Genomic DNA, 22,867 nt, shown 5'->3' with positions numbered 1-22,867 from the left:
CAATGCTGAATAAAACAACCCCTGTTTCAGAAAAAAAATGTGTTGCATTACTTATTGAACTGCCCTCGTAGAAGTGATAATTGGAGTCAACGAGTATTTCGCAGAATTTGACAGGACGTATTTTTCCGATGGAATGAAGAAACTGCAGGATCACTGGACCAAGCGTATATCGCTCAAAGGAAGCTATGTCGAGAAGTAAGGTGAGCTGTTTACAAACATTTTTCTTGCTTTTTCACCACACATATGAAACCACCCTCGTACCAACAGCACCTTAAGGCAGCATCAGGACCGCGTCTACAGTGAACACCAGTGAGAGCCACGCTGATATTCTACAAATGATCGAGTTATCATTCATTGGATTGAGCACTAGATCAGCGTTAAACACGGTTCAGTGCAAGTGAAGCTTGAATAATGCCACGCACTATCGTCACACTAAAACCGAGTAATGTTATATTTCTATCAATGGATTACTATAAATTCTTGCTAATCAATGTTGTCATCATTTTTGCCACAATGTTTGCTAACCCTATTTGGTCCTTTGATGAGGCTATGCAGCTACTGCGCGCAAGCAAACCATCTCATAACAGAAACTACGAGGGACATTTAATAAATAATGCACAGGGTGGTATTGCTGTGGATTGTCTGATGCAAGAAAGATTTTAAAAAAACGGTTCAAATGGCTCTGAGCACTATGGGACTTAACTGCTGAGGTCATGAGTCCCCTAGAACTTATAACTACTTAAATCTAACTAACCTAAGGAAATGACACACATCCATGCCCGAGGCAGGATTGCAACCTTTCCAACCTGCGACCGTAGAAGTCGCGCGGTTCCAGACTGTAGCGCCTAGAACCGCTCGGCCACTCCGGCCGGCAAGAAAAATTAAGATTACGTCAGACGTAGTTGGGCGGTTGCGGAAGAAGCACATGTTTTTGTTTCTTCACTGTGTACACTAGCATGGCGAGAGGCAGAAATGGATCCTGCAGGGGTCTTGGGTACTGTGACTGTTAAAGACCAGAAGTCGTACATTAAGATCGAAACCTTATGCAGCAAAAACCTGACAGTGTGTTAAGTGAGGTTTGTGGCGAGTTTACAGTGGTCCATAGTGCGGTTTCACATTCGGTTAATAGCTTTCGTGGTGGTCGTACGAGCATTGACGATAATCCAAGAGCCAGAAGGCCGAGAACAGACGAACGAAGTGTAAAACTTGTGGCAGCTGCTCTTGAAGAAGATCGTAGTACGACTTGCAAAAAACTCTCTGCAGCCACAGGAATCCCGACAATGTCAGTATTGCGTATTCTGACAAATGATTTGAAGCACAGCAAAATTACTGCGTGATGAGCCCCACACAGTTTGACAGCTGAAAACGCCGGGACATTGTAACCTTGCTCAAACAACGATTCGACCGTGAAGGGCAAGGATTCTTGTCTCGAATTATCGCTGTTGATGAAACGAGGATTAGAGACTTTGAACCGTTGTTGGAACCACAGTCCAATGAATGGAGGTCAGATTATCCACATCCAAAAAAATTTCGACGCGCTCAATGAAAGATCAAGGAAACGATGATTTTTGCTCATGATCACCAAGGAATCATCATGACAGTCCGGCCGCTGTGGTCGAGCGGTTCTGGGCGCTTCAGTCACGAAGCACGCGGCTGCTACGGTCGCAGGTTCGAATCCTGCTACGAGCATGGATGTCTGTGATGTCCTTAGGTTACTTAGGTTTAAGCAGTTCTCTGATGTGCTCCATAGTGCTTAGTGCCATTTGAACCATCATGACAGATAGAGTCCCATGTGGAACGAGTATCACAGCAGTGTGCTATCGTAACTTCACGTAAAACGTTACGCAGAAAAATGTGCAAAACTCGACCTTCAGTGTCTCGAGGCTGGGCCATTCGTTCTCCACGACAAAGCTCATCCGCATATCGGCAATGTTGTAGACCGAAACTGCGCGAATACGGATTGGAAGTGTTGTCACATCCTCCTGACAGCCTGGACATGAGTCCACCAGACTTCGACTTGTTCCCAAAGTTGAAAAAAATCTGTACATGGACGTTGTTATCCTTCTCTGAAGCAGCTTCTACCACATTACCTGCGCCATTCGACGTACTAAGAGAAGTGGTGACACGGATGGAATAATATGAGCTTCCGAGACGTTGGGGCTCAGCCATAGAGAAGCAGGTAGACTACACTGGACTGTAAAGAGACACTGAAGAAAATAAAATAAAAAGTGTAAGCAAAAAAAAAAACTATTAGCGTGCGTTATTTATGAAATGTCCCTCGTACTTGCTGCCCCAGATTTATGTCTGACACCAAGTTGGTGATCACACGAGGACCAAAACGAAATGATGGATGAAGGACGCAGTGCATGTGTAACTCTCTGAAGGTGTGAGAGATGTGGCGGAGGGATGGCGAGATGCGGTGGCGAGTTACCTGGCTCTAGCTTGTCGTTGTCGTTGACGTGGTAGAGCGTGGGCCTGCCCAGAGCGGCGGACAGCATCGAAGCCGCCACCAGCAGCAGCAGCGACTGCATCGCGGGAGACATGGGGAAGAGCAGCGGCAGCTGGCGGGACGGGACCACGACTGGCAGAACTCTAGGTGTACGCTCGCCGGCGGCTCGGCGCGAACTGGCGGGTGCGGCGAAAGTCGGCCGCAGCAAAGCACAGCACAGCACAGCACAGCGTGCTGCCCACGCGCACCTGTTGCCCCCGCACAACAGCAGCACAGCCCAGCCTCCAGCCGCCTGTCCTTGCGTCAGCTGACGGGGCACCTGCGACGGAACCGCACAGGGAGCGACGTCTCGGGAAGACGCCCGCTGCCTAGCTGCGTTCTCGCTCTAGCTTCCGTTGCCACGCCCGCGCGGTCTCCGTCAAAGTACAGTAGCGCATCGGTTGTTGACTGAGTGTATACCAAACGGCCAAAATTCTCAGGACAGCTGGAAAACATTTTATGTAGTACAGTCCGCGCAGAATAACGTGCCCGGTGGACGCGCAGTCGTCAGGGCACGCGTGAGGTGAGCGGTAGTGGTGGGGGTTGCAGGCAGGCGCTTCGGGGGGAAACGCCGAGCGCTGGAGGGGAAGTTTTGTAAATGTTTTGTTCAGTCCCTCCATACCCAGACTTCCATAGCGACCATTCAGACAGATGTGTCACCTCCGCTTTGCTTAGTAGAATATTGGCTGTTGACTGAACGTACACCAAACGGCCAAAAATGGACAACAGTTTGTGTAGTTGAGCACGTGCAGAATGCGTGCCCTGTAGATATGCAGTCCTCAGGGCACGCGTGAGGAAACTGTTAGTGGTGGGGGTTGCAGGCAGGCGCTGTAGGGGAAATGCCGAGTGATGGAGGCGAAGTGCCATTCCAAACGGAAGCCTACACTCATAGTTTTGTAAATGTCGAGTATAGCCCACCACGCTAGAGCTGTTGATAATATATCGATCTGCTGACAATTTTTACAAAGAAATATTGATATATATCAGCAACATTTTCTCAACAATATATCGATGTCGAGTGCTGATATTTTTATTTTATATTTTTTCGCAATTTTCGATAAATATTTCAAATTGTTCTTTTGAAGCTGTAGTTGAACATAATTTTACTTTCACTGTGTGAAGGAGTCTTACAACTTTTGAACAGTCTGTCTCTTTGACTCTGTGAAACAAACAAAGAAGTCTGATTGCAATGGGTGTGAATGCGATAACAAGATATCCAATGCGGGGAAATAGCACACTAGTTGCGTTAAAAAAAATTAATGCAGCTAGTATGCTATTTCTTCACATCAGCATCCTTCAAAAGCAGCTGCTCATACCGATGAACAAAAAACCAAATGACAAGATTGGTCTTGTAGTGGGTGCAGATATGTGAGGGGAAATGCTGACGTAATTGGCGCTTGGCGCTACCAACAGAAAGTGCAACTTTGACATGATAACTGCTAGCTCACTGCCGCTTGCAGAAAGAAAAAAAACACGAAAGCCGACATGAAATGTTCTGGATAGATCCGATATGTGACGAAACCTAACGACGAACCCATCTGACACCTTTTACTGTGCCACCTACATGCAGCTACCATTGTCAGCAATGTGGTTATCACCAAGCATGAATGTGCATCGTTTTCCTTTCAATTCTTGATCTGAGGGGGATAAGCAGGCTGCTAGCTTGTTGATGTACAGAATATCTAATAATAAATCAATAATTAAATATGCAGCTCTACAACTGCCAGTCTGGAACCGCGAGGCTGCTACGGTCGCAGGTTCGAGTGGTGGTGGTGGTGGTTAGTGTTTAACGTCCCGTCGACAACGAGGTCATTAGAGACGGAGCGCAAGCTTGGGTGAGGGAAGGATTGGGAAGGAAATCGGCCGTGCCCTTTCAAAGGAACCATCCCGGCATTTACCTGAAACGATTTAGGGAAATTACGGAAAACCTAAATCAGGATGGCCGGAGACGGGATTGAACCGTCGTCCTCCCGAATGCGAGTCCAGTGTGCTAACCACTGCGTCGCAGGTTCGAATCCTGCCTCGGGGATGGATGTGTGTGATGTCTTTAGGTTAGTTAGGTTTAAGTAGTTCTAAGTTCTAGGGGACTGATGACCACAGATGTTAAGTCCCATAGTGCTCAGAGCCATTTGAACGATTTGAACCATATAACTGGCAGAATATTTACAATGCGCAGCCGATATTTTTTTGGTCAGTACGTCGATATCTTTTCTGTCGATATATCAATAGTACTTTTATATATTGAGGGCCGATATGATATTTTTTTATATCCATGTACCGGTTTCCAAATATTTTTAAAAATACCAAAAGTCGTACTCCACCACTGAACTTGCATGCGGCGCGGCATTAGCCGATCGGCCTAGGGCGCTGCAGTCATGGACTGTGAGGCTGGTCCCGGCGGGGGTTCGAGTCCTCCCTCGGGCATGGGTGTGTGTGTGCTTGTCCTTTGGATAATTTAGGTTAAGTAGTGTGTACGCTTAGGGACTGATGACCTTAGTAGTTAAGTCCCATAAGATTTCACACACATTTGAACATTTTTTAACTTGCGTACTGACCATCAAACATGTCTGTAACCTCTGCTTTGCTCAGTATATAAAAAGAATTCCGCTGATAATGCCACAGACGCATAAACCACAGATGCTTTGTAAGCATCCCAGATATGCTCAATAATGCTCATGTATGGGGAGTCTGGTGGACAGCGGAAGTGTTTAAGCTCAGAAGAGAGTTCCTGGTGCCTCTGTAGCAATTCTGGACGTTTGGGGTGTCGCATAGTTCTGCTGGAATTCCCCAAGTTCGTCGGAATGTACAATGTACATGAATGGGCGCAGGTGATCAGGCACGATGCTTATCTACTGTAACCTGTCACAGTCGTATCTAGACGTATCAGGGGTCCTATATCACTCCAATTGCACACGTCCCACACCATTACAGAGCCTCCTGCAGCTTGAATAGTCACCTGTTGACATGTACGGTTCATGAATTCATGAGGTTGTCTCCATACCCGTACACCTCCATGTTTCCGTCATCAACAGTCCAGTGTCGGTGTTGACGGGCCAGATTAGGCCGTGCTTTGTGTCATGCAGTCATCAAGGGTACATGAGGGGGTCTTCAGCTTCGAAAGCCGATATCAATGATGTTTTGTTGAATGATTCGCACGCTGACACTTGATGATGGCCTAGCCTTGAAATCTACAGCAATTTGCGGAAGGGTTGCACTTCTGTCACTTTGAACGATTCTCTTCAGCAGTCGTTGGTCCCGTTCTTGCAGGATCTTTTACGTGCCGCAGCGATTTGATGTTTATTCGATTCCTGATATTCACGTACACTCGTGAAATGGTCATACGGGAAAACCTCACATCATCGCTACCTAATACACTCCTGGAAATGGAAAAAAGAACACATTGACACCGGTGTGTCAGACCCACCATACTTGCTCCGGACACTGCGAGAGGGCTGTACAAGCAATGATCACACGCACGGCACAGCGGACACACCAGGAACCGCGGTGTTGGCCGTCGAATGGCGCTAGCTGCGCAGCATTTGTGCACCGCCGCCGTCAGTGTAAGCCAGTTTGCCGTGGCATACGGAGCTCCATCGCAGTCTTTAACACTGGTAGCATGCCGCGACAGCGTGGACGTGAACCGTATGTGCAGTTGACGGACTTTGAGCGAGGGCGTATAGTGGGCATGCGGGAGGCCGGGTGGACGTACCGCCGAATTGCTCAACACGTGGGGCGTGAGGTCTCCACAGTACATCGATGTTGTCGCCAGTGGTCGGCGGAAGGTGCACGTGCCCGTCGACCTGGGACCGGACCGCAGCGACGCACGGATGCACGCCAAGACCGTAGGATCCTACGCAGTGCCGTAGGGGTCCGCACCGCCACTTCCCAGCAAATTAGGGACACTGTTGCTCCTGGGGTATCGGCGAGGACCATTCGCAACCGTCTCCATGAAGCTGGGCTACGGTCCCGCACACCGTTAGGCCGTCTTCCGCTCACGCCCCAACATCGTGTAGCCCGCCTCCAGTGGTGTCGCGACAGGCGTGAATGGAGGGACGAATGGAGACGTGTCGTCTTCAGCGATGAGAGTCGCTTCTGCCTTGGTGCCAATGATGGTCGTATGCGTGTTTGGCGCCGTGCAGGTGAGCGCCACAATCAGGACTGCATACGACCGAGGCACACAGGGCCAACACCCGGCATCACGGTGTGGGGAGCGATCTCCTACACTGGCCGTACACCACTGGTGATCGTCGAGGGGATACTGAATAGTGCACGGTACATCCAAACCGTCATCGAACCCATCGCTCTACCATTCCTAGACCGGCAAGGGAACTTGCTGTTCCAACAGGACAATGCACGTCCGCATGTATCCCGTGCCACCCAACGTGCTCTAGAAGGTGTAAGTCAACTACCCTGGCCAGCAAGATCTCCGGATCTGTCCCCCATTGAGCATGTTTGGGACTGGATGAAGCGTCGTCTCACGCGGTCTGCACTTCCAGCACGAACGCTGGTCCAACTGAGGCGCCAGGTGGAAAAGGCATGGCAAGCCGTTCCACAGGACTACATCCAGCATCTCTACGATCGTCTCCATGGGAGAATAGCAGCCTGCATTGCTGCGAAAGGTGGATATACACTGTACTAGTGCCGACATTGTGCATGCTCTGTTGTCTGTGTCTATGTGCCTGTGGTTCTGTCAGTGTGATCATGTGATGTATCTGACCCCAGGAATGTGTCAATAAAGTTTCCCCTTCCTGGGACTATGAATTCGCGGTGTTCTTATTTCAATTTCCAGGAGTGTAGATGCTGTGTCCCATCGTTCGTGCGCCGACTGTAACACCACGTTCAAACTCACTTAAGTCTTGATAAGCTGCCATTGTAGCAGCGGTAACCGATCTAACAAATACGCCAGATACTTGCTGTCTTATACAGGCATTGCCGACCGCAGTCCAGTCAACGAAGACAAAAAAATGGCGATCAGGGGAAAAATTTCGTGTAGTCGCAAATTTTTGTGTAGTGGTAGGGTGGAATGTCATGAATAACATACTAAAAGTCCTGACCTGTAGGGTGTGAGCGTTGTGGCTGGGGGGGAGGGGGGGGAGGGGATTCGTTTAAAGGTCACTTTTTTACGTTTTCCTTGAATAACTCGGAAACTGTGGCTTCTAGCGACAATGTTCTCCAGTACAAAATTAAAGTACTCCGAATTTTCTAGAAAAAAGGTCCTATTCATTTCTTCTCTAGGACAAATAATTTTCGCGTTACAAGGAGTGGAAATATAGCAAATTTATGAAAACAATGTTTTAATGGTATAAAATTAATGTTTACTGTTAAATAAAGTTGATTAAGACCAAATATTACATGGCTGTAGCCCATTTACGTACAGTAGAAAAGTACTGAGAAATAAATTTTGTTCTGAGGATGTTTGTTACAGGTGGCAGCAGGTGAGGGTGGAGTTTGGGGGGAGGGAGCGGTGGACGGTAGAAGATGATGGAACGCATGAGACGGGATGACGTCATGCACTTCCCTTGTTTGTGCGTCTGCAAAACGAACAGCGAGTTAGTGAGTCCTCACTCCACCTACCCCATTACGTCGCAAGAAGCAACTACAGGATGTTTCAGCAAGTTATACCGACCCTTCCACAGCGCACCGCGCAAATCACTGGCGACGCAAGGCGCAGACACACCTGGAGATTTTCGATATTTCACAAAATGCGTTGTACGAGGACACATGTTAGAAGTGTTTATTTTCCACGTGTGCATTAAGGGGAGAAACCACAGTAAGAGGTTCAAAAAATTCGATTTTTTTTAAATGTATAAATCGTTAACTGAACTATCCAAGAATACGCTGCCAAAATTTCAAAGCGAAATTCACATTCGTTAAGATTTTATGAGCACAGAACCGAGTGCACATCGAGTACAGGCTGGAGTGCACATTTATTAGGGGATTAATTACTGGAGAGATATTTAGGTGGCTGCACACAAAATGCGAATGAACGTCTTAATTCCACTATTTGGCGATTAGCTCCTAAATGCTTGCGCTTCGGATGAAAATGTATTTAGCAGCGGGCGTATTCAGTTAAGCAAACTCATCCCTTGCGATGGTCATGAACGAGGAAGGAATTGTACAAGGCACGCAAAGTTTCAACTATGCCAAACAAATGGATAACCACCGCATGAGACGGCAAAATCGACGTAGTTCATTGGAGTGGAAGGAAGGTCGGAAAGCTCGGAAAGCACTGCTGCTAACGCAAAACGAAGCCTATGAGGAAGAAGGATTACTATATGGTGCTGGACTCGCAGATTAATCGGTAAGCATTTTACATTATTGTTAACTTCCTTGAATTTCTAGTTTCCGAGAATTTATTTTTCAAACGCGTTTATCTCGAAATGATTTTCTTTCACATTTGCGTGCAGTCTAACTCAAAAAGTACAGAACCGATCACTATGAAAATTGACAGTATGATTCTTTATAAAGTTACGAATTATATGAACCAACTTGTGAGATGATATCATGATTTTGAGTGTATTTTTCTTTGCATAATTAGAGACAAATCGTGAAAATCGAAGTAAATTGTTCCAACGCCTGCAAAATTTTTAATTTTCATTATTTTCGCCTGAATTGAGGTTAATATTCTTAGAAAATAAGTTATTAATGTAAAATCAAAAACTTTTTGATTTCAGATGAAATTCGGAATGGCTACAGTGTACGGAATTGGAGAACTGTGCTTACGACCTTCAGCGGACACCACAGCGTAACTTTGTTATTTTTGGCTGAAATGATTTTAAAAAATTCACAAAAACTGTTTGAAATATGACTGAAATGAGGCCAAAATTAATTTAAATTCTAATTAACTCTTCCTGCCAAAAAAATTCCAAAAGATGAGTGACAAACAGCCTTCTAATATGGTTTCCCTCTTTCACACTAAATGGAATATGGATATCAGTTATTAATAGAACTACACATACAATCAGAATGTACGTATATCTCTGCACACCATCGGGCACGGGTAGGCGGGAAACTGATTGCTGGGCAACCTGTACGTTTGTTTGGCTTTTTTCTGGGAAAGGCGCCTTCCCCCACCATGAGGACTGCCCGCTCTTCTATTTACACATCGCATTTCCTGCGCACCAGTATTTCTGCACTTTGCAATCAGTACATAGCCTATGTGCTCAAACATTATTGTAGAAATTGTAGCCGGCCGGTGGGGCCGAGCGGTTCTAGGCGCTTCAGTCTGGAACCGCGCGACCGCTACGGTCGCAGGTTCGAATCCTGCCTCGGGCATGGATGGTGTGATGTCCTTAGGTTAGTTAGGTTTAAGTAGTTCTAAGTTCTAGGGGACTGATGCCCTCAGATGTTAAGTCCCATAGTACTTAGAGCTATTTGAGCCATTTGAACCATTTTTAGAAATTGTATTGTGGTATTTGATTGTTGTGGTGATGTGAACAGTACAAAACGAGCAGAGCAGAAGAGAAGGGTCTTCACAAAAACTTAATTTGATATCAAATTTAATGAAAGCACGATTGTCACTGTTGAACAGGAGCATTTTCACGCGAACGAAAAGAACAAAACTAGGCTTATAGCACCACTTAGTAATAAAACGACAGCAAAGAGAATGGAAACAGTAGTTACTACAGGTGATACTGACGGTACGATAGCGAGATGTGCCTGCACCGAAATATCACGATAACTGTGGGAGACGTCGACTTAATTGTTTTACTGATTGCTTTTTCACAGCGCGGCACTAACATATACTTCATGAAGCCTGGTAAGGGTAAGGCTGAATCCAAACTATTTTCAACAGATAAACTTCAGCAACTTCCTTTTGCTGAAACCATCCTCCTACTCCATGCCTTTAGCATAGTGTGACGTAACCTCCGCCATTTACAATAACAACAGAGGAGGAATGGTTAAGTTTTCAGTAGATCTCGAGGCAAACAAAGACAACATCCGACATCTTCAATAACCTCGCGACACGAGCAGAGGAGATGACACAGGCTGGTGAGAAGATATCTCTATAAATGTATCAATCGAATGAACATCAGCAAGATAAAAGTAAGCTCTGATATGATGCATTCTCGAAGGCATCAACGAAGCCAAAACCAGACCTTGTGTCACTACCGTCAATCGTAGGAGCTACACACCAGCACTCTTTTATACTTTATTTACAGGTAAATTAATTTTATTAAGTGTGTCTGTTTGTATATAATTATTGTTACAATACCATTTCTTGTTACTTACTGATGTTTGGTTACTTACTTACAGATACAACAGTGGCTCAACAACCCCATACTGCCAACTGACTGTGTATGGAATCGAGGGAGGACGGATCGCTCCATCCACTGACTACCAATGACCCAGTACCACCTGAAGCTATACTGAACAACATCTTTTGCCGATGTTCTACTGGATGTGGGGAACGATGTGGTCGCCGAAAAGCAGTAATCATTTCTTCAATGCTTTGCGGCCCGTGCCATGGCGCACCGTTGCTTGATACGCTTACGATGATTCTTGAAATATAAAAATCGACGATAATATGTTGTTTTATATAACCAATGCATGTTTTCTCTTACTTCCAAGTTCACTGGACATTAAACATTAATTTTACACCATTAAAACATTGTTTTTTTTTTAAATTGTGGCTTTTCCACCACTTGTAACATAGGAACAAGTAGTACTAGAGAAAAAATTAATAGGAGCTTTTTCGTAGGAAATATAACGTACTTTAATTTTGTACTGGGAAACAGTTTCGCTAGAAGCCTTGGTTTTCGAGTTATTCAAGAAAAACGTGAAAAAGTGCGCATTAAACCCCACCCCCACCCCAACGCTCACACCCTATAGGTTAGGATTTTTAGTATGTTGTTCATTTGTCCATGACACTTCACCCTACCATTGTACAAAAATTTGCAACTACACGAATTTTTTCCCTAATTTTTCTGCCTGTTTACATATCTGTGTATTTGAATATGCCTGCCTATACAATTGTCTTTGGCGCGTCAGTGTATTTCCGCCTTGTATTGCATTGTATTAAACCGGGGACCTAGAAACGACAGAGAGGCTTCGTCCCGCTGTAGCCTTCAGTGGTTCACAACCCCACAACATACCATAGCAGTCCACCCACGCCACAGCCGCCCAACACCGAGCCCAGGGTTATTGTGCGGTTCGGCCCCCAGTGGAACCCCAGGGAACGTCTCATACCTACGAGTGTAACCCCAAATGTTTGCGTGGTAGAATAATGGTGGTGTGTGTGTGTGTGTGCACGTAGAAACGGTGTTTGCGCACAATCGCCGACACTATGCAAATGAGGCGGAATAAGGGGAACCAGCCTGCATTCGCCGAGGTAGATGGAAAACCGCCTTAAGGGGCTCCGGAAAGGCTCAAAATCATGAAAAGTTCAATTTTTACTTTTTTGCGTTTTCTGAATCTGCAGACTATTACCTTTTAATAGATATATAATTTATTCAATTCCGAAGACTACAACTATTTTTAAATTTTTTTTGAAATGTGTTCTACATGGGCGTGACCCACTGTGGCGCTGTTAAACTGCTGTCAAATGGTGTTATTATTAACTTCCGTGTTCATCAGGTACATATTGGAGGTGATAAAACCTATTTTCAGAGACTTAGCAGCACCTGAACTGTTGAAAAAGTGTATTCACGGAAAAACTCAAAACCCCAATGAAAGTGTAAATAGTGTTATATGGTCGAGAATCCCCAAGACTATATTTGTTGGAATAGAAACACTTCACTTTGGTGTGTATGATGCTGTTGCGACTTTCAATGATGGCAACATTGTAAGGTGCAAGGTATTTAGAAATATGCGAATGAAGATAGGTTCTAACATGGTACGAGCGATGCTTGATTTAGACAAGGAACGCCTTCGGGCTGCAGACAGGGCTGTAAAGAGTCTAGAAATACAAGCAAGAGTAAACAGGAGGAGGAACAAGAGGAAGCTGGAGGAGGAGTTTGCAGAGGATGAAAATAATCCATCCTATGGACCTGGAATGCACTAAAAAGTTAATCCAATCTTTGTCGCTCGATTCCCAAAACTTTTATTTTCTCATACTAATTACATGTTTTCTAAGGATCTTCCAAACATATTTGTTTCAAACTTTCAGTAAATGTTACACAGTACCTTCTGCATAATTTAACACAGCCTTTTTCCAAAAAACTGTATATTTTTGAATATATAAATAAAAAATTGCAAAAAAAATGTTGTGAATTTTCATTACAATTGAAAAAAAAAACATCTTTAATAACTGAACTAAAATTTTGTAAAATCCTTGTGTTATGTTGTAGCCCATAGTCCAATAAATAATCTGTAAAAAGTTCAACTTCCTACCTCAAATACTTTGTGAGGAAAGATGTAATTTATAAGCGTTATTTTAACATTGCAAGTATAGGGTGTTCCGGAGCCCCTTAAAAGCTATCCAAAGGCTGGCCGGCACACGGGCCCACGACACAGATCCGCCAGGCGAATCCGTGCTGGGGACCGGCACGCCTTCCCACTCGGGAAGCAGCGCGTTGGACCGCGCGGCTAGCCCTGTGGGCTGATTTTCGCCTTGGTTGTTAACCATTCTTCTACATCTACATCTATATCTACATCTACATCTACATCCATACTCCGCAAGCCACCTGACGGTGTGTGGCGGAGGGTACCCTGAGTACCTCTATCGGTTCTCCCTTATATACCAGTCTCGTATTGTTCGTGGAAAGAAGGATAGTCGGTATGCCTCTGTGTGGGCTCCAATCTCTCTGATTTTATCCTCATGGTCTCTTCGCGAGATATACGTAGGAGGGAGCAATATACTGCTTGACTCTTCGGTGAAGGTATGTTCTCGAAACTTCGACAAAAGCCCGTACCGAGCTACTGAGCGTCTCTCCTGCAGAGTCTTCCACTGGAGTTTATCTATCATATCCGTAACGCTTTCGCGATTAGTAAATGATCCTGTAACGAAGCGCGCTGCTCTCCGTTGGATCTTTTCTATCGCTTCTATCAACCCTAACTGGTACGGATCCCACACTGCTGAGCAATATTCAAGCAATGGGCGAACAAGCGTACTGTAACCTACTTCCTTTGTCTTCGGATTGCATTTGCTTAGGATTGTTCCAATGAATCTCAGTCTGGCATCTGCTTTACCGACGATCAACTTTATATGATCATTCCATTTTAAATCACTCCTAATATGTACTCCCAGATAATTTGTGGAATTAACTGTTTCCAGTTGCTGACCTGCTATTTTGTAGCTAAATGATAAAGGATCTATCTGAACTCTCAGAGAAGCGCCATGAGCAGCGAATTTTGAGTAAAACCTACACATTTCTCTTGCTTTCATGTTAAAATGTGCTTCTTTTACCAAAACAGTCTCGCCCTACTAAGATGTTGTGCAGACACAATTGCGAGAGAGTTCTGAAACAGTGGTTCATTAAGTTTATTGAATGAGGAACTGAGGAAAACCACAGTCAGTATCATATGAAATAGCGGATCATCGGTACAAAAATAAACGTGTAATGTCTTCAAATGGTTCAAATGGCTCTGAGCACTATGGGACTCAACATCTGAGCTCATCAGTCCCCTAGACTTAGAACTACTTAAACCTAACTAACCTAAGGACATCACATACATCCATGCCCGAGGAAAGAATCGAACCTGCGACCGTAGCGGTCGCGCGGTTCCAGACGGAAGCGCCTAGAATCGCCACTTACGTTGTTCCAAAGCCCATAGCAGTTTTCGTTTCACCAGCTATCGATGGCCCTTAAAAATTACACTCTTTCGTCGAAAAACTCTGTAGTTAGTCGATTAATACGGCAGGTAAAGGAGTTTTGCATAGTAACAATATGGCAAAATACTCTCCTCTTTGATCCGGCCGCGGTGGTCTCGCGGTTCTAGGCGCTCAGTCCGGAACCGCGCGATTGCTACGGTCGCAGGTTCGAATCCCGCCTCGGGCGTGGATGTGTGTGATGTCCTTAGGTTAGTTAGGTTTAAGTAGTTCTAAGTTCTAGGGGACTGATGACCACAGATGTTAAGTCCCATAGTGCTCAGAGCCATTTGAACCATTTGAACTCTCCTCTTTGTGTGTTATCATCTGCCAAAGTCTCACTTCAATATCTCAAATCTTTTATGAAATATGAAGAATGCTATGGAGATTTCACCCTGCCTTTATTGCTGTCGCACAGGATCACAAATGAGTGTGCTATATCTGACCAATTTTCTTCACATTGGTGACTGATAGAGACCTCCACCAAAGTCTAAATAAAAAATTCAATATGTTAGCTAAATTTCATCCGCAGCAACGTATTATGTAATATGCTCCACATGTAATGTCATAGCGATCCTTATTTTTCATTGCAAACTTTTTCGAATTTGGTGCTCTTACTTCCATACAAATACGACCATTAACGAAATAATGGGTACGTCATCGTGAAGCCGAAGTAACGCAAATATGAAATTTATTACCGAGTAGTTTCTGTAGAATAGCGTGGCGTGCGCCTCGATTCTGTTGTCGCCGACCGGCCGAAGGAGGGCAAACACTGTCGGCCTTCCCTTCCGAACGAACGAATGAGCTCGCACAGCGCTTTGGACGATAACTGGTCACTGGACGTTGGCCTCTAATAGTCGGGTTTCGAACACGGGACGCAAAATTAAAAATCCGCGATACTAACCACTGAGCCACCATTTCGCCTGAGGACATCGCGCGGTCAAAGGCAGATAAAGTACCTGGAAACAGTCGAGTACGTACGGATAATGCGAGACACGTGTTCTCTTATTTCGACTGCTCATCCCGAGAAAAAAGTTCCAAGAAAATCAGGTGGTGGCGCTTGCAGTGTTCTCCTCCTAGGTGATAATAAACAGCATGAAATCATCCATGGGAGGACAAGGAGCAAAACGGTCGTACAGACATATGGCTGGAAAGACGTTCCATGGGACATACAGACACTTGGAGGAGATAACAGATTTTTATTATTTTGAAAATACAGCAACCAGACACTTTTTCACGTATTTTTATTTATGCCAATACACCGTTCAGGGTTTTGTTATGTGTCCCTTTACACGACGTGTGGTTTTCTAGCCAGTGGCGGAAACAGAAAAACCTCAAGGAGGGGGCGCTAAAGATATCTTGAGCGACCTTTTACCGTAATAAAAAATAATCAAGCCACATGCAAACTTTAAGAAGGTTTTATTTAAACTGATTATACTCATATACACTCCTGGAAATGGAAAAAAGAACACATTGACACCGGTGTGTCAGACCCACCATACTTGCTCCGGACACTGCGAGAGGGCTGTACAAGCAATGATCACACGCACGGCACAGCGGACACACCAGGAACCGCGGTGTTGGCCGTCGAATGGCGCTAGCTGCGCAGCATTTGTTCACCGCCGCCGTCAGTGTCAGCCAGTTTGCCGTGGCATACGGAGCTCCATCGCAGTCTTTAACACTGGTAGCATGCCGCGACAGCGTGGACGTGAACCGTATGTGCAGTTGACGGACTTTGAGCGAGGGCGTATAGTGGGCATGCGGGAGGCCGGGTGGACGTACCGCCGAATTGCTCAACACGTGGGGCGTGAGGTCTCCACAGTACATCGATGTTGTCGCCAGTGGTCGGCGGAAGGTGCACGTGCCCGTCGACCTGGGACCGGACCGCAGCGACGCACGGATGCACGCCAAGACCGTAGGATCCTACGCAGTGCCGTAGGGGACCGCACCGCCACTTCCCAGCAAATTAGGGACACTGTTGCTCCTGGGGTATCGGCGAGGACCATTCGCAACCGTCTCCATGAAGCTGGGCTACGGTCCCGCACACCGTTAGGCCGTCTTCCGCTCACGCCCCAACATCGTGCAGCCCGCCTCCAGTGGTGTCGCGACAGGCGTGAATGGAGGGACGAATGGAGACGTGTCGTCTTCAGCGATGAGAGTCGCTTCTGCCTTGGTGCCAATGATGGTCGTATGCGTGTTTGGCGCCGTGCAGGTGAGCGCCACAACCAGGACTGCATACGACCGAGGCACACAGGGCCAACACCCGGCATCATGGTGTGGGGAGCGATCTCCTACACTGGCCGTACACCACTGGTGATCGTCGAGGGGACACTGAATAGTGCACGGTACATCCAAACCGTCATCGAACCCATCGTTCTACCATTCCTAGACCGGCAAGGGAACTTGCTGTTCCAACAGGATAATGCACGTCCGCATGTATCCCGTGCCACCCAACGTGCTCTAGAAGGTGTAAGTCAACTACCTTGGCCAGCAAGATCTCCGGATCTGTCCCCCATTGAGCATGTTTGGGACTGGATGAAGCGTCGTCTCACGCGGTCTGCACGTCCAGCACGAACGCTGGTCCAACTGAGGCGCCAGGTGGAAATGGCATGGCAAGCCGTTCCACAGGACTACATCCAGCATTTCTACGATCGTCTCCATGGGAGAATAGCAGCCTGCATTGCTGCGAAAGGTGGATATACACTGTACTAGTGCCGACATTGTGCATGCTCTGTTGCCTGTGTCTATGTGCCTGTGGTTCTGTCAGTGTGATCATGTGATGTATCTGACCCCAGGAATGTGTCAATAAAGTTTCCCCTTCCTGGGACAATGAATTCACGGTGTTCTTATTTCAATTTCCAGGAGTGTATAATACAATGCCATCTTGTGATATGAAAAAGGTACAACTGTGGTTAACTTCCTTAAATGATGGGCTGCGCAAGGTAGCCGCGCGGTCAGAGGGGCCTTGTCACGGTCCGTGCGCCTCCCCCCGTCCGAGGTTCGAGTCCTCCCTCGGGCAGGGGTGTGTGTGTTGTCCATACTGTAAGTTAGTTTATGTTAGATTAAATAGTGTGTAAGCTTAGGGACCGATGACCTCTGCAATTTGGTCCCATTAAGACCTTACCACAAATTACCAATTTCTTTCCCTTAAATGATGAAATCTACGCCCCTATTCTTCCTGGCAAATTAGTTAATTACATCGTCAATAGGACAATCAATATCAGGATGAGTGTTCAACAGAGCTAAGGCATTAAGTCAATCCTCCTTCATTCTCGACATCAGCCATGTGTTTGTACGCCGAATTTGTAGAAAAACTTCTTTCTGCTTTATAGTTATTCACGCTTCAGTCTTAATATTTCTGCTTCTGAATGTAAACTAGCTTCCTATTCGGCGAATAGTCCGTATTTATAACACTACATATCAAAGGTTCTCTACACAAGAAAACAATAGAATATTCGTGACTTTTCTCGAACAAATGACAGAATAAAGTACTGAGATCACTAGAATGGCCGCGACTTTTATCGTAGGTATGTGTTAGCTATCTATGTGCCAGACAGAAATGTATAAAATACGATGACGCGGTCGCGGGTACTACGTACGGAAGTACAACTACTCGATAACTCGATTCAGTCGAGTCGACTGACGAAAGAAACAAACGAATAGCGTGCGGGCTGACTGGCGGGGGCGGCGGGGGTGGCAATGCGGGCGGTCCGGCAAGTACTGAGACCGGTTTGATGCAGCTCCCCATGCTACTCTATGGTGTGCAAGCTCCTTCATCTCCCAGTACCTACTGCAACCTACATCCTTCTGAATCTGCTTAGTGTATTCATCTCTTGGTCTCCCTCTACGATTTTTACCCTCCACGCTGCCCTCCAATACTAAATTGGTGATTCCTTGATGCCTCAGAACATGTCCTACCAACCGAACCCTTCTTCTAGTTAAGTTGTGCCACAAACTCCTCTTCTCCCCAATTCTATTCAGTACCTCCTCATTAGTTATGTTATCTACCCATCTAACCTTCAGCATTCTTCTCTAGCACCACATTTCCAAAACTTCTATCCTTTTCTTGTCTAAAGTGTTTATCGTCCATATTTCACTTCCGTACATCGCTACCCTCCATATACTTTCATAAAAGACTTCTCTGACACTTATATCTATACTCAATATTAACAAATTTTTCTTCTTCAGAAACGCTTTCCTTGCCATTGCCAGTCTACATTTTATATCCTCTCTACTTCGAGCTTTATCAGTTATTTTGCTTCCCAAATAGCAAAACTCCTTTACTACTTTAAGTGTCTCATTTCCTAATCTAATTCCCTCAGCATCACCTGATTGAATTAGACACATTCCATTATCCTCGTTTTGCTTTTGTTAATGTTCATCTTATATCCTCCTTTCAAGACCCTGTTCATTCCGTTCAACTGTTCTTCCAGGTCCTTTGCTCTTTCTGACAGAATTTCAATGTCATCGGCAAATCTCAAAGTTTTTATTTCTTCTCCATACATTTCAATTCCTGTTCCTAATTTCCTTTACTGCTTGCTCAATGTACAGATTGAATTACATCCGGGATAGGCTACAACCCTGTCCCACTCCCTTCCCAACCACTGCTTCCCTTTCATGCCATTGGTTTCTGTACAAATTGTAAATGGCCTTTTGCTCCCTGTATTTTACCTCTGCCACTTCCAGAATTTGAAAGAGAGTAATCCAGTCAACATTGTCAAAATCTTTCTCTAAGTCTACAAATGCTAGAAACGTAGGTTTGCCTATCTTTAAACTGTCTTCTAAGATAAGTCGTAGGGTCAGTATTGCCTCGCGTGTACCAACATTTCTACGGAATCCAAACTGATCTTCCCCGAGGTCGGGTTATACCAGTTTTTCCATTCGTGTGTAAGGAATTCGTGATAGTATTTTGCAGCCGTCACTTATTAATTTTCACACCTCTCAACACCTGCTAACTTTGCGATTTTAATTATTATATTCTTCTTGAAGTCTGAGGGTATTTCACCTGACTTATATATCTTGCTCATCAGATGGTAGTTTTGTTAGTGCTGGCTCTCCCAAGGCTTTAAGTAGTTCTAATCGAATGTTGTCTTCTCCCGGGGCCTTGTTTCGACTTAGCTCTTTCAGTGCTCTGTCAAATTCTTCATGCAGTATCATATCTCCCATTTCACCTTCATCTACGCCCTCTTCCATTTCCATAACAGTGCCCTCAAGTATATCGCACTTGTATAGACCCTCTATATACTCCTTCCACCTTTCTGCTTTCCCTTCTTTGCTTAGAACTAGTTGCTCATCTGAGCTCTAGATATTCATACAAATGGTTCTCGTTTCTCCAAACTTCTCTTTAATTTTCCTGTAGGCAGTATCTATCTTACCGCTAGCGATATACGCTTCTAGGTCCTTACATTTGTCCTCCAGCCATCCCAGCTTAGGCAGTTTGCATTTCCTGTCGATCTCATTTTTGAGACGTTTGTATTCCTTTTTGCCTGCTTCATTTACTGCATTTTTATATTTTCTCCTTTCATCAGTGAAATTCAATATCTCTTCTGTTACCCAAGGATTTTTACTAGCCCTCGTCTTTTTCCTGCTTGATCCTCTGCTGCCTTCATTACTTCATCTCTCAAAACTACTCATTCTTCTTCTACTGTATATATTTCCCCCGTTCTTGTCAATCGTTCCCTAATGCTCTCCCTGAAACTCTCTATAACATCTGGCTCTTTCAGTTTATCGAGGACCCATCTCCTTAAATTCCTACCTTTTTGCAGTTTCTTCAGATTTAATCTACAATTCATAACGAATAGATTGTGTTCAGAGTCCATATCTGCCCCTGGAAATGTCTTACAATTTAGAACCTGGTTCCTAAATCTCTGTCTTACCATTATACAATCAATCTGAAAGCTTCCACTGTCTTCAGGCGTCTTCCACGTATACAACCTTCTTTCATAATTCTTAAACAAAGTGTTAGCTATGAGTATGTTATTCTCTGTGCAAAATCCTACCAGGCGGCTTCCTCTTTCATTCCTTACCCGCATTGCATATTCACCTACTACTTCTCCTTCTCTTCGTTTTCCTAGTATCGAATTACAGTCCCCTTCACTATCTGAATTAATTCTTTTAGGTCATCATACATTCCTTCAATCTCTTCGTCATCTGCGAAGCTAGTTGGCATATAATCTTGTACAACTGTGGTAGGTGTGGGCTTCGTGTCTATCTTAGCTAAAATAATGCTTTCGCTATGCTGTTCGTAGTATCTTATCCGCGCTCCTATTTTGTATTTGTTATTAAACCTACTCCTCCATTACCACTATCTGATTTTGTATTTATAACCCTGTATTCACCTGAGCGGAAGTCTTGTTCCTCCTGCCATCGAACTTCACTGATTCCCAACAGTATGCAACTTTAACCTACCCGTTTCCTTTTTTAAGATTTCTAGCCTACCTACCCGATTAAGGGATCTGACAGCCCACGTTCCAATCCGTAGAAGGCCAGTTTCTCCTGATAACGATGTCCTCCCGAGTATTCTCCGCCTGGAGATCCAAATAGGGGACTATTTTACCTCCGGAATATTTTACCAAGAGGACGCCATCATCTTTTAACCATACAGTAAAGCTGCATGCCCTTGCATGTTCCTCTTGATTTCAGCCGTTAACAGTACCAGCACAGCAAGGCCATTTTGGTTAATGTTACAAAGCCATATCAGTCAATAATTTTGACTGTTGCCCCTGCAACTACTGAAAAGGCTGCTGCCCCTCTTCAGAAACCACACGTTTGCCTGGCCTCTCTACAGATACCCTTCCACCACAGTAAGGCCGTTTTGGTTAATGCTGCAAGGCCAGATCAGTCAATAATTCTGACTATTGCCCCTGCAACTACTGAAAAGGCTGCTGCTCCTCTTCAGGAACCACACGTTTGCCTGGCCTCTCAACAGATACCCTTCCAGCACAACAAGGCTGTTTTGGTTAATGTTGCAAGGCCAGATCAGTCAATAATTCTGACTATTGCCCCTGCAACTACTGAAAAGGCTGCTGCCCCTCTTCAGGAACCACACGTTTGCCTGGCCTCTCAACAGATACCCTTCCAGCACAGCAAGGCTGTTTTGGTTAATGTTGCAAGGCCAGATCAGTCAATAATTCTATTGCCCCTGCAACTACTGAAAAGGCTGCTGCTCCTCTTCAGGAACCACACATTTGCCTGGCCTCTCTACAGATACCCTTCCAGCACAGCAAGGCTGTTTTGGTTAATGTTGCAAGGCCAGATCAGTCAATAATTCTGACTATTGCCCCTGCAACTACTGAAAAGGCAGCTGCCCCTCTTCAGGAACCACACGTTTGCCTGGCCTCTCAACAGATACCCTTCCAGCACAGCACGGCTGTTTTGGTTAATGTTGCAAGGCCAGATCAGTCAATAATTCTGACTATTGCCCCTGCAACTACTGAAAAGGCTGCTGCTCCTATTCAGGAACCACACGTTTGCTGGCCTCTCAACAGATACCCTTCCAGCACAGCAAGGCTGTTTTGGTTAATGTTGCAAGGCCAGATCAGTCAATAATTCTGACTATTGCCCCTGCAACTACTGAAAAGGCTGCTGCTCCTCTTCAGGAACCACACGTTTGCCTGGCCTCTCAACAGATACCCTTCCAGCACAGCAAGGCTGTTTTGGTTAATGTTGCAAGGCCAGATCAGTCAATAATTCTGACTATTGCCCCTGCAACTACTGAAAAGGCTGCTGCTCCTCTTCAGGAACCACACGTTTGCCTGGCCTCTCAACAGATACCCTTCCAGCACAGCAAGGCTGTTTTGGTTAATGTTGCAAGGCCAGATCAGTCAATAATTCTGACTATTGCCCCTGCAACTACTGAAAAGGCTGCTGCTCCTCTTCAGGAACCACACGTTTGCCTGGCCTCTCAACAGATACCCTTCCAGCACAGCAAGGCTGTTTTGGTTAATGTTGCAAGGCCAGATCAGTCAATAATTCTGACTATTGCCCCTGCAACTACTGAAAAGGCTGCTGCCCCTCTTCAGAAACCTCACGTTTGCCTGGCCTCTCTACAGATACCCTTCCAGCACAGCAAGGCTGTTTTGGTTAATGTTGCAAGGCCAGATCAGTCAATAATTCTGACTATTGCCCCTGCAACTACTGAAAAGGCTGCTGCCCCTCTTCAGGAACCACACGTTTGCCTGGACTCTCAACAGATACCCTTCCAGCACAGCAAGGCTGTTTTGGTTAATGTTGCAAGGCCAGATCAGTCAATAATTCTGACTATTGCCCCTGCAACTACTGAAAAGGCTGCTGCTCCTCTTCAGGAACCACACGTTTGCCTGGCCTCTCAACAGATACCCTTCCAGCACAGCAAGGCTGTTTTGGTTAATGTTGCAAGGCCAGATCAGTCAATAATTCTGACTATTGCCCCTGCAACTACTGAAAAGGCTGCTGCTCCTCTTCAGGAACCACACGTTTGCCTGGCCTCTCTACAGATACCCTTCCAGCACAGCAAGGCTGTTTTGGTTAATGTTGCAAGGCCAGATCAGTCAATAATTCTGACTATTGCCCCTGCAACTACTGAAAAGGCTGCTGCCCCTCTTCAGGAACCACACGTTTGCCTGGCCTCTCAACAGATACCCTTCCAGCAC

The 22,867-nt window shown here is 45.5% G+C and overlaps 1 protein-coding gene across 1 annotated transcript in view; it reads right to left on the bottom strand.

The window, feature by feature from the left end:
• Positions 1–22,867, bottom strand: part of LOC126101508 (uncharacterized) — a 341,063-nt gene that overhangs the window by 201,891 nt on the left and 116,305 nt on the right. The window contains exon 3 of the mRNA XM_049912152.1: positions 2,432–2,768. Coding sequence (XP_049768109.1) covers positions 2,432–2,768 — 337 coding nt within the window. The remainder of the gene's footprint in view (positions 1–2,431; positions 2,769–22,867) is intronic.

The sequence above is a fragment of the Schistocerca cancellata genome, chromosome 9, assembly GCF_023864275.1.
Source record: "Schistocerca cancellata isolate TAMUIC-IGC-003103 chromosome 9, iqSchCanc2.1, whole genome shotgun sequence".
Lineage (NCBI taxonomy): Eukaryota > Metazoa > Arthropoda > Insecta > Orthoptera > Acrididae > Schistocerca > Schistocerca cancellata.
The sequence above is the reverse complement of the archived record's forward strand: the minus strand, read 5'-3'. Positions and strand labels throughout refer to the sequence as shown.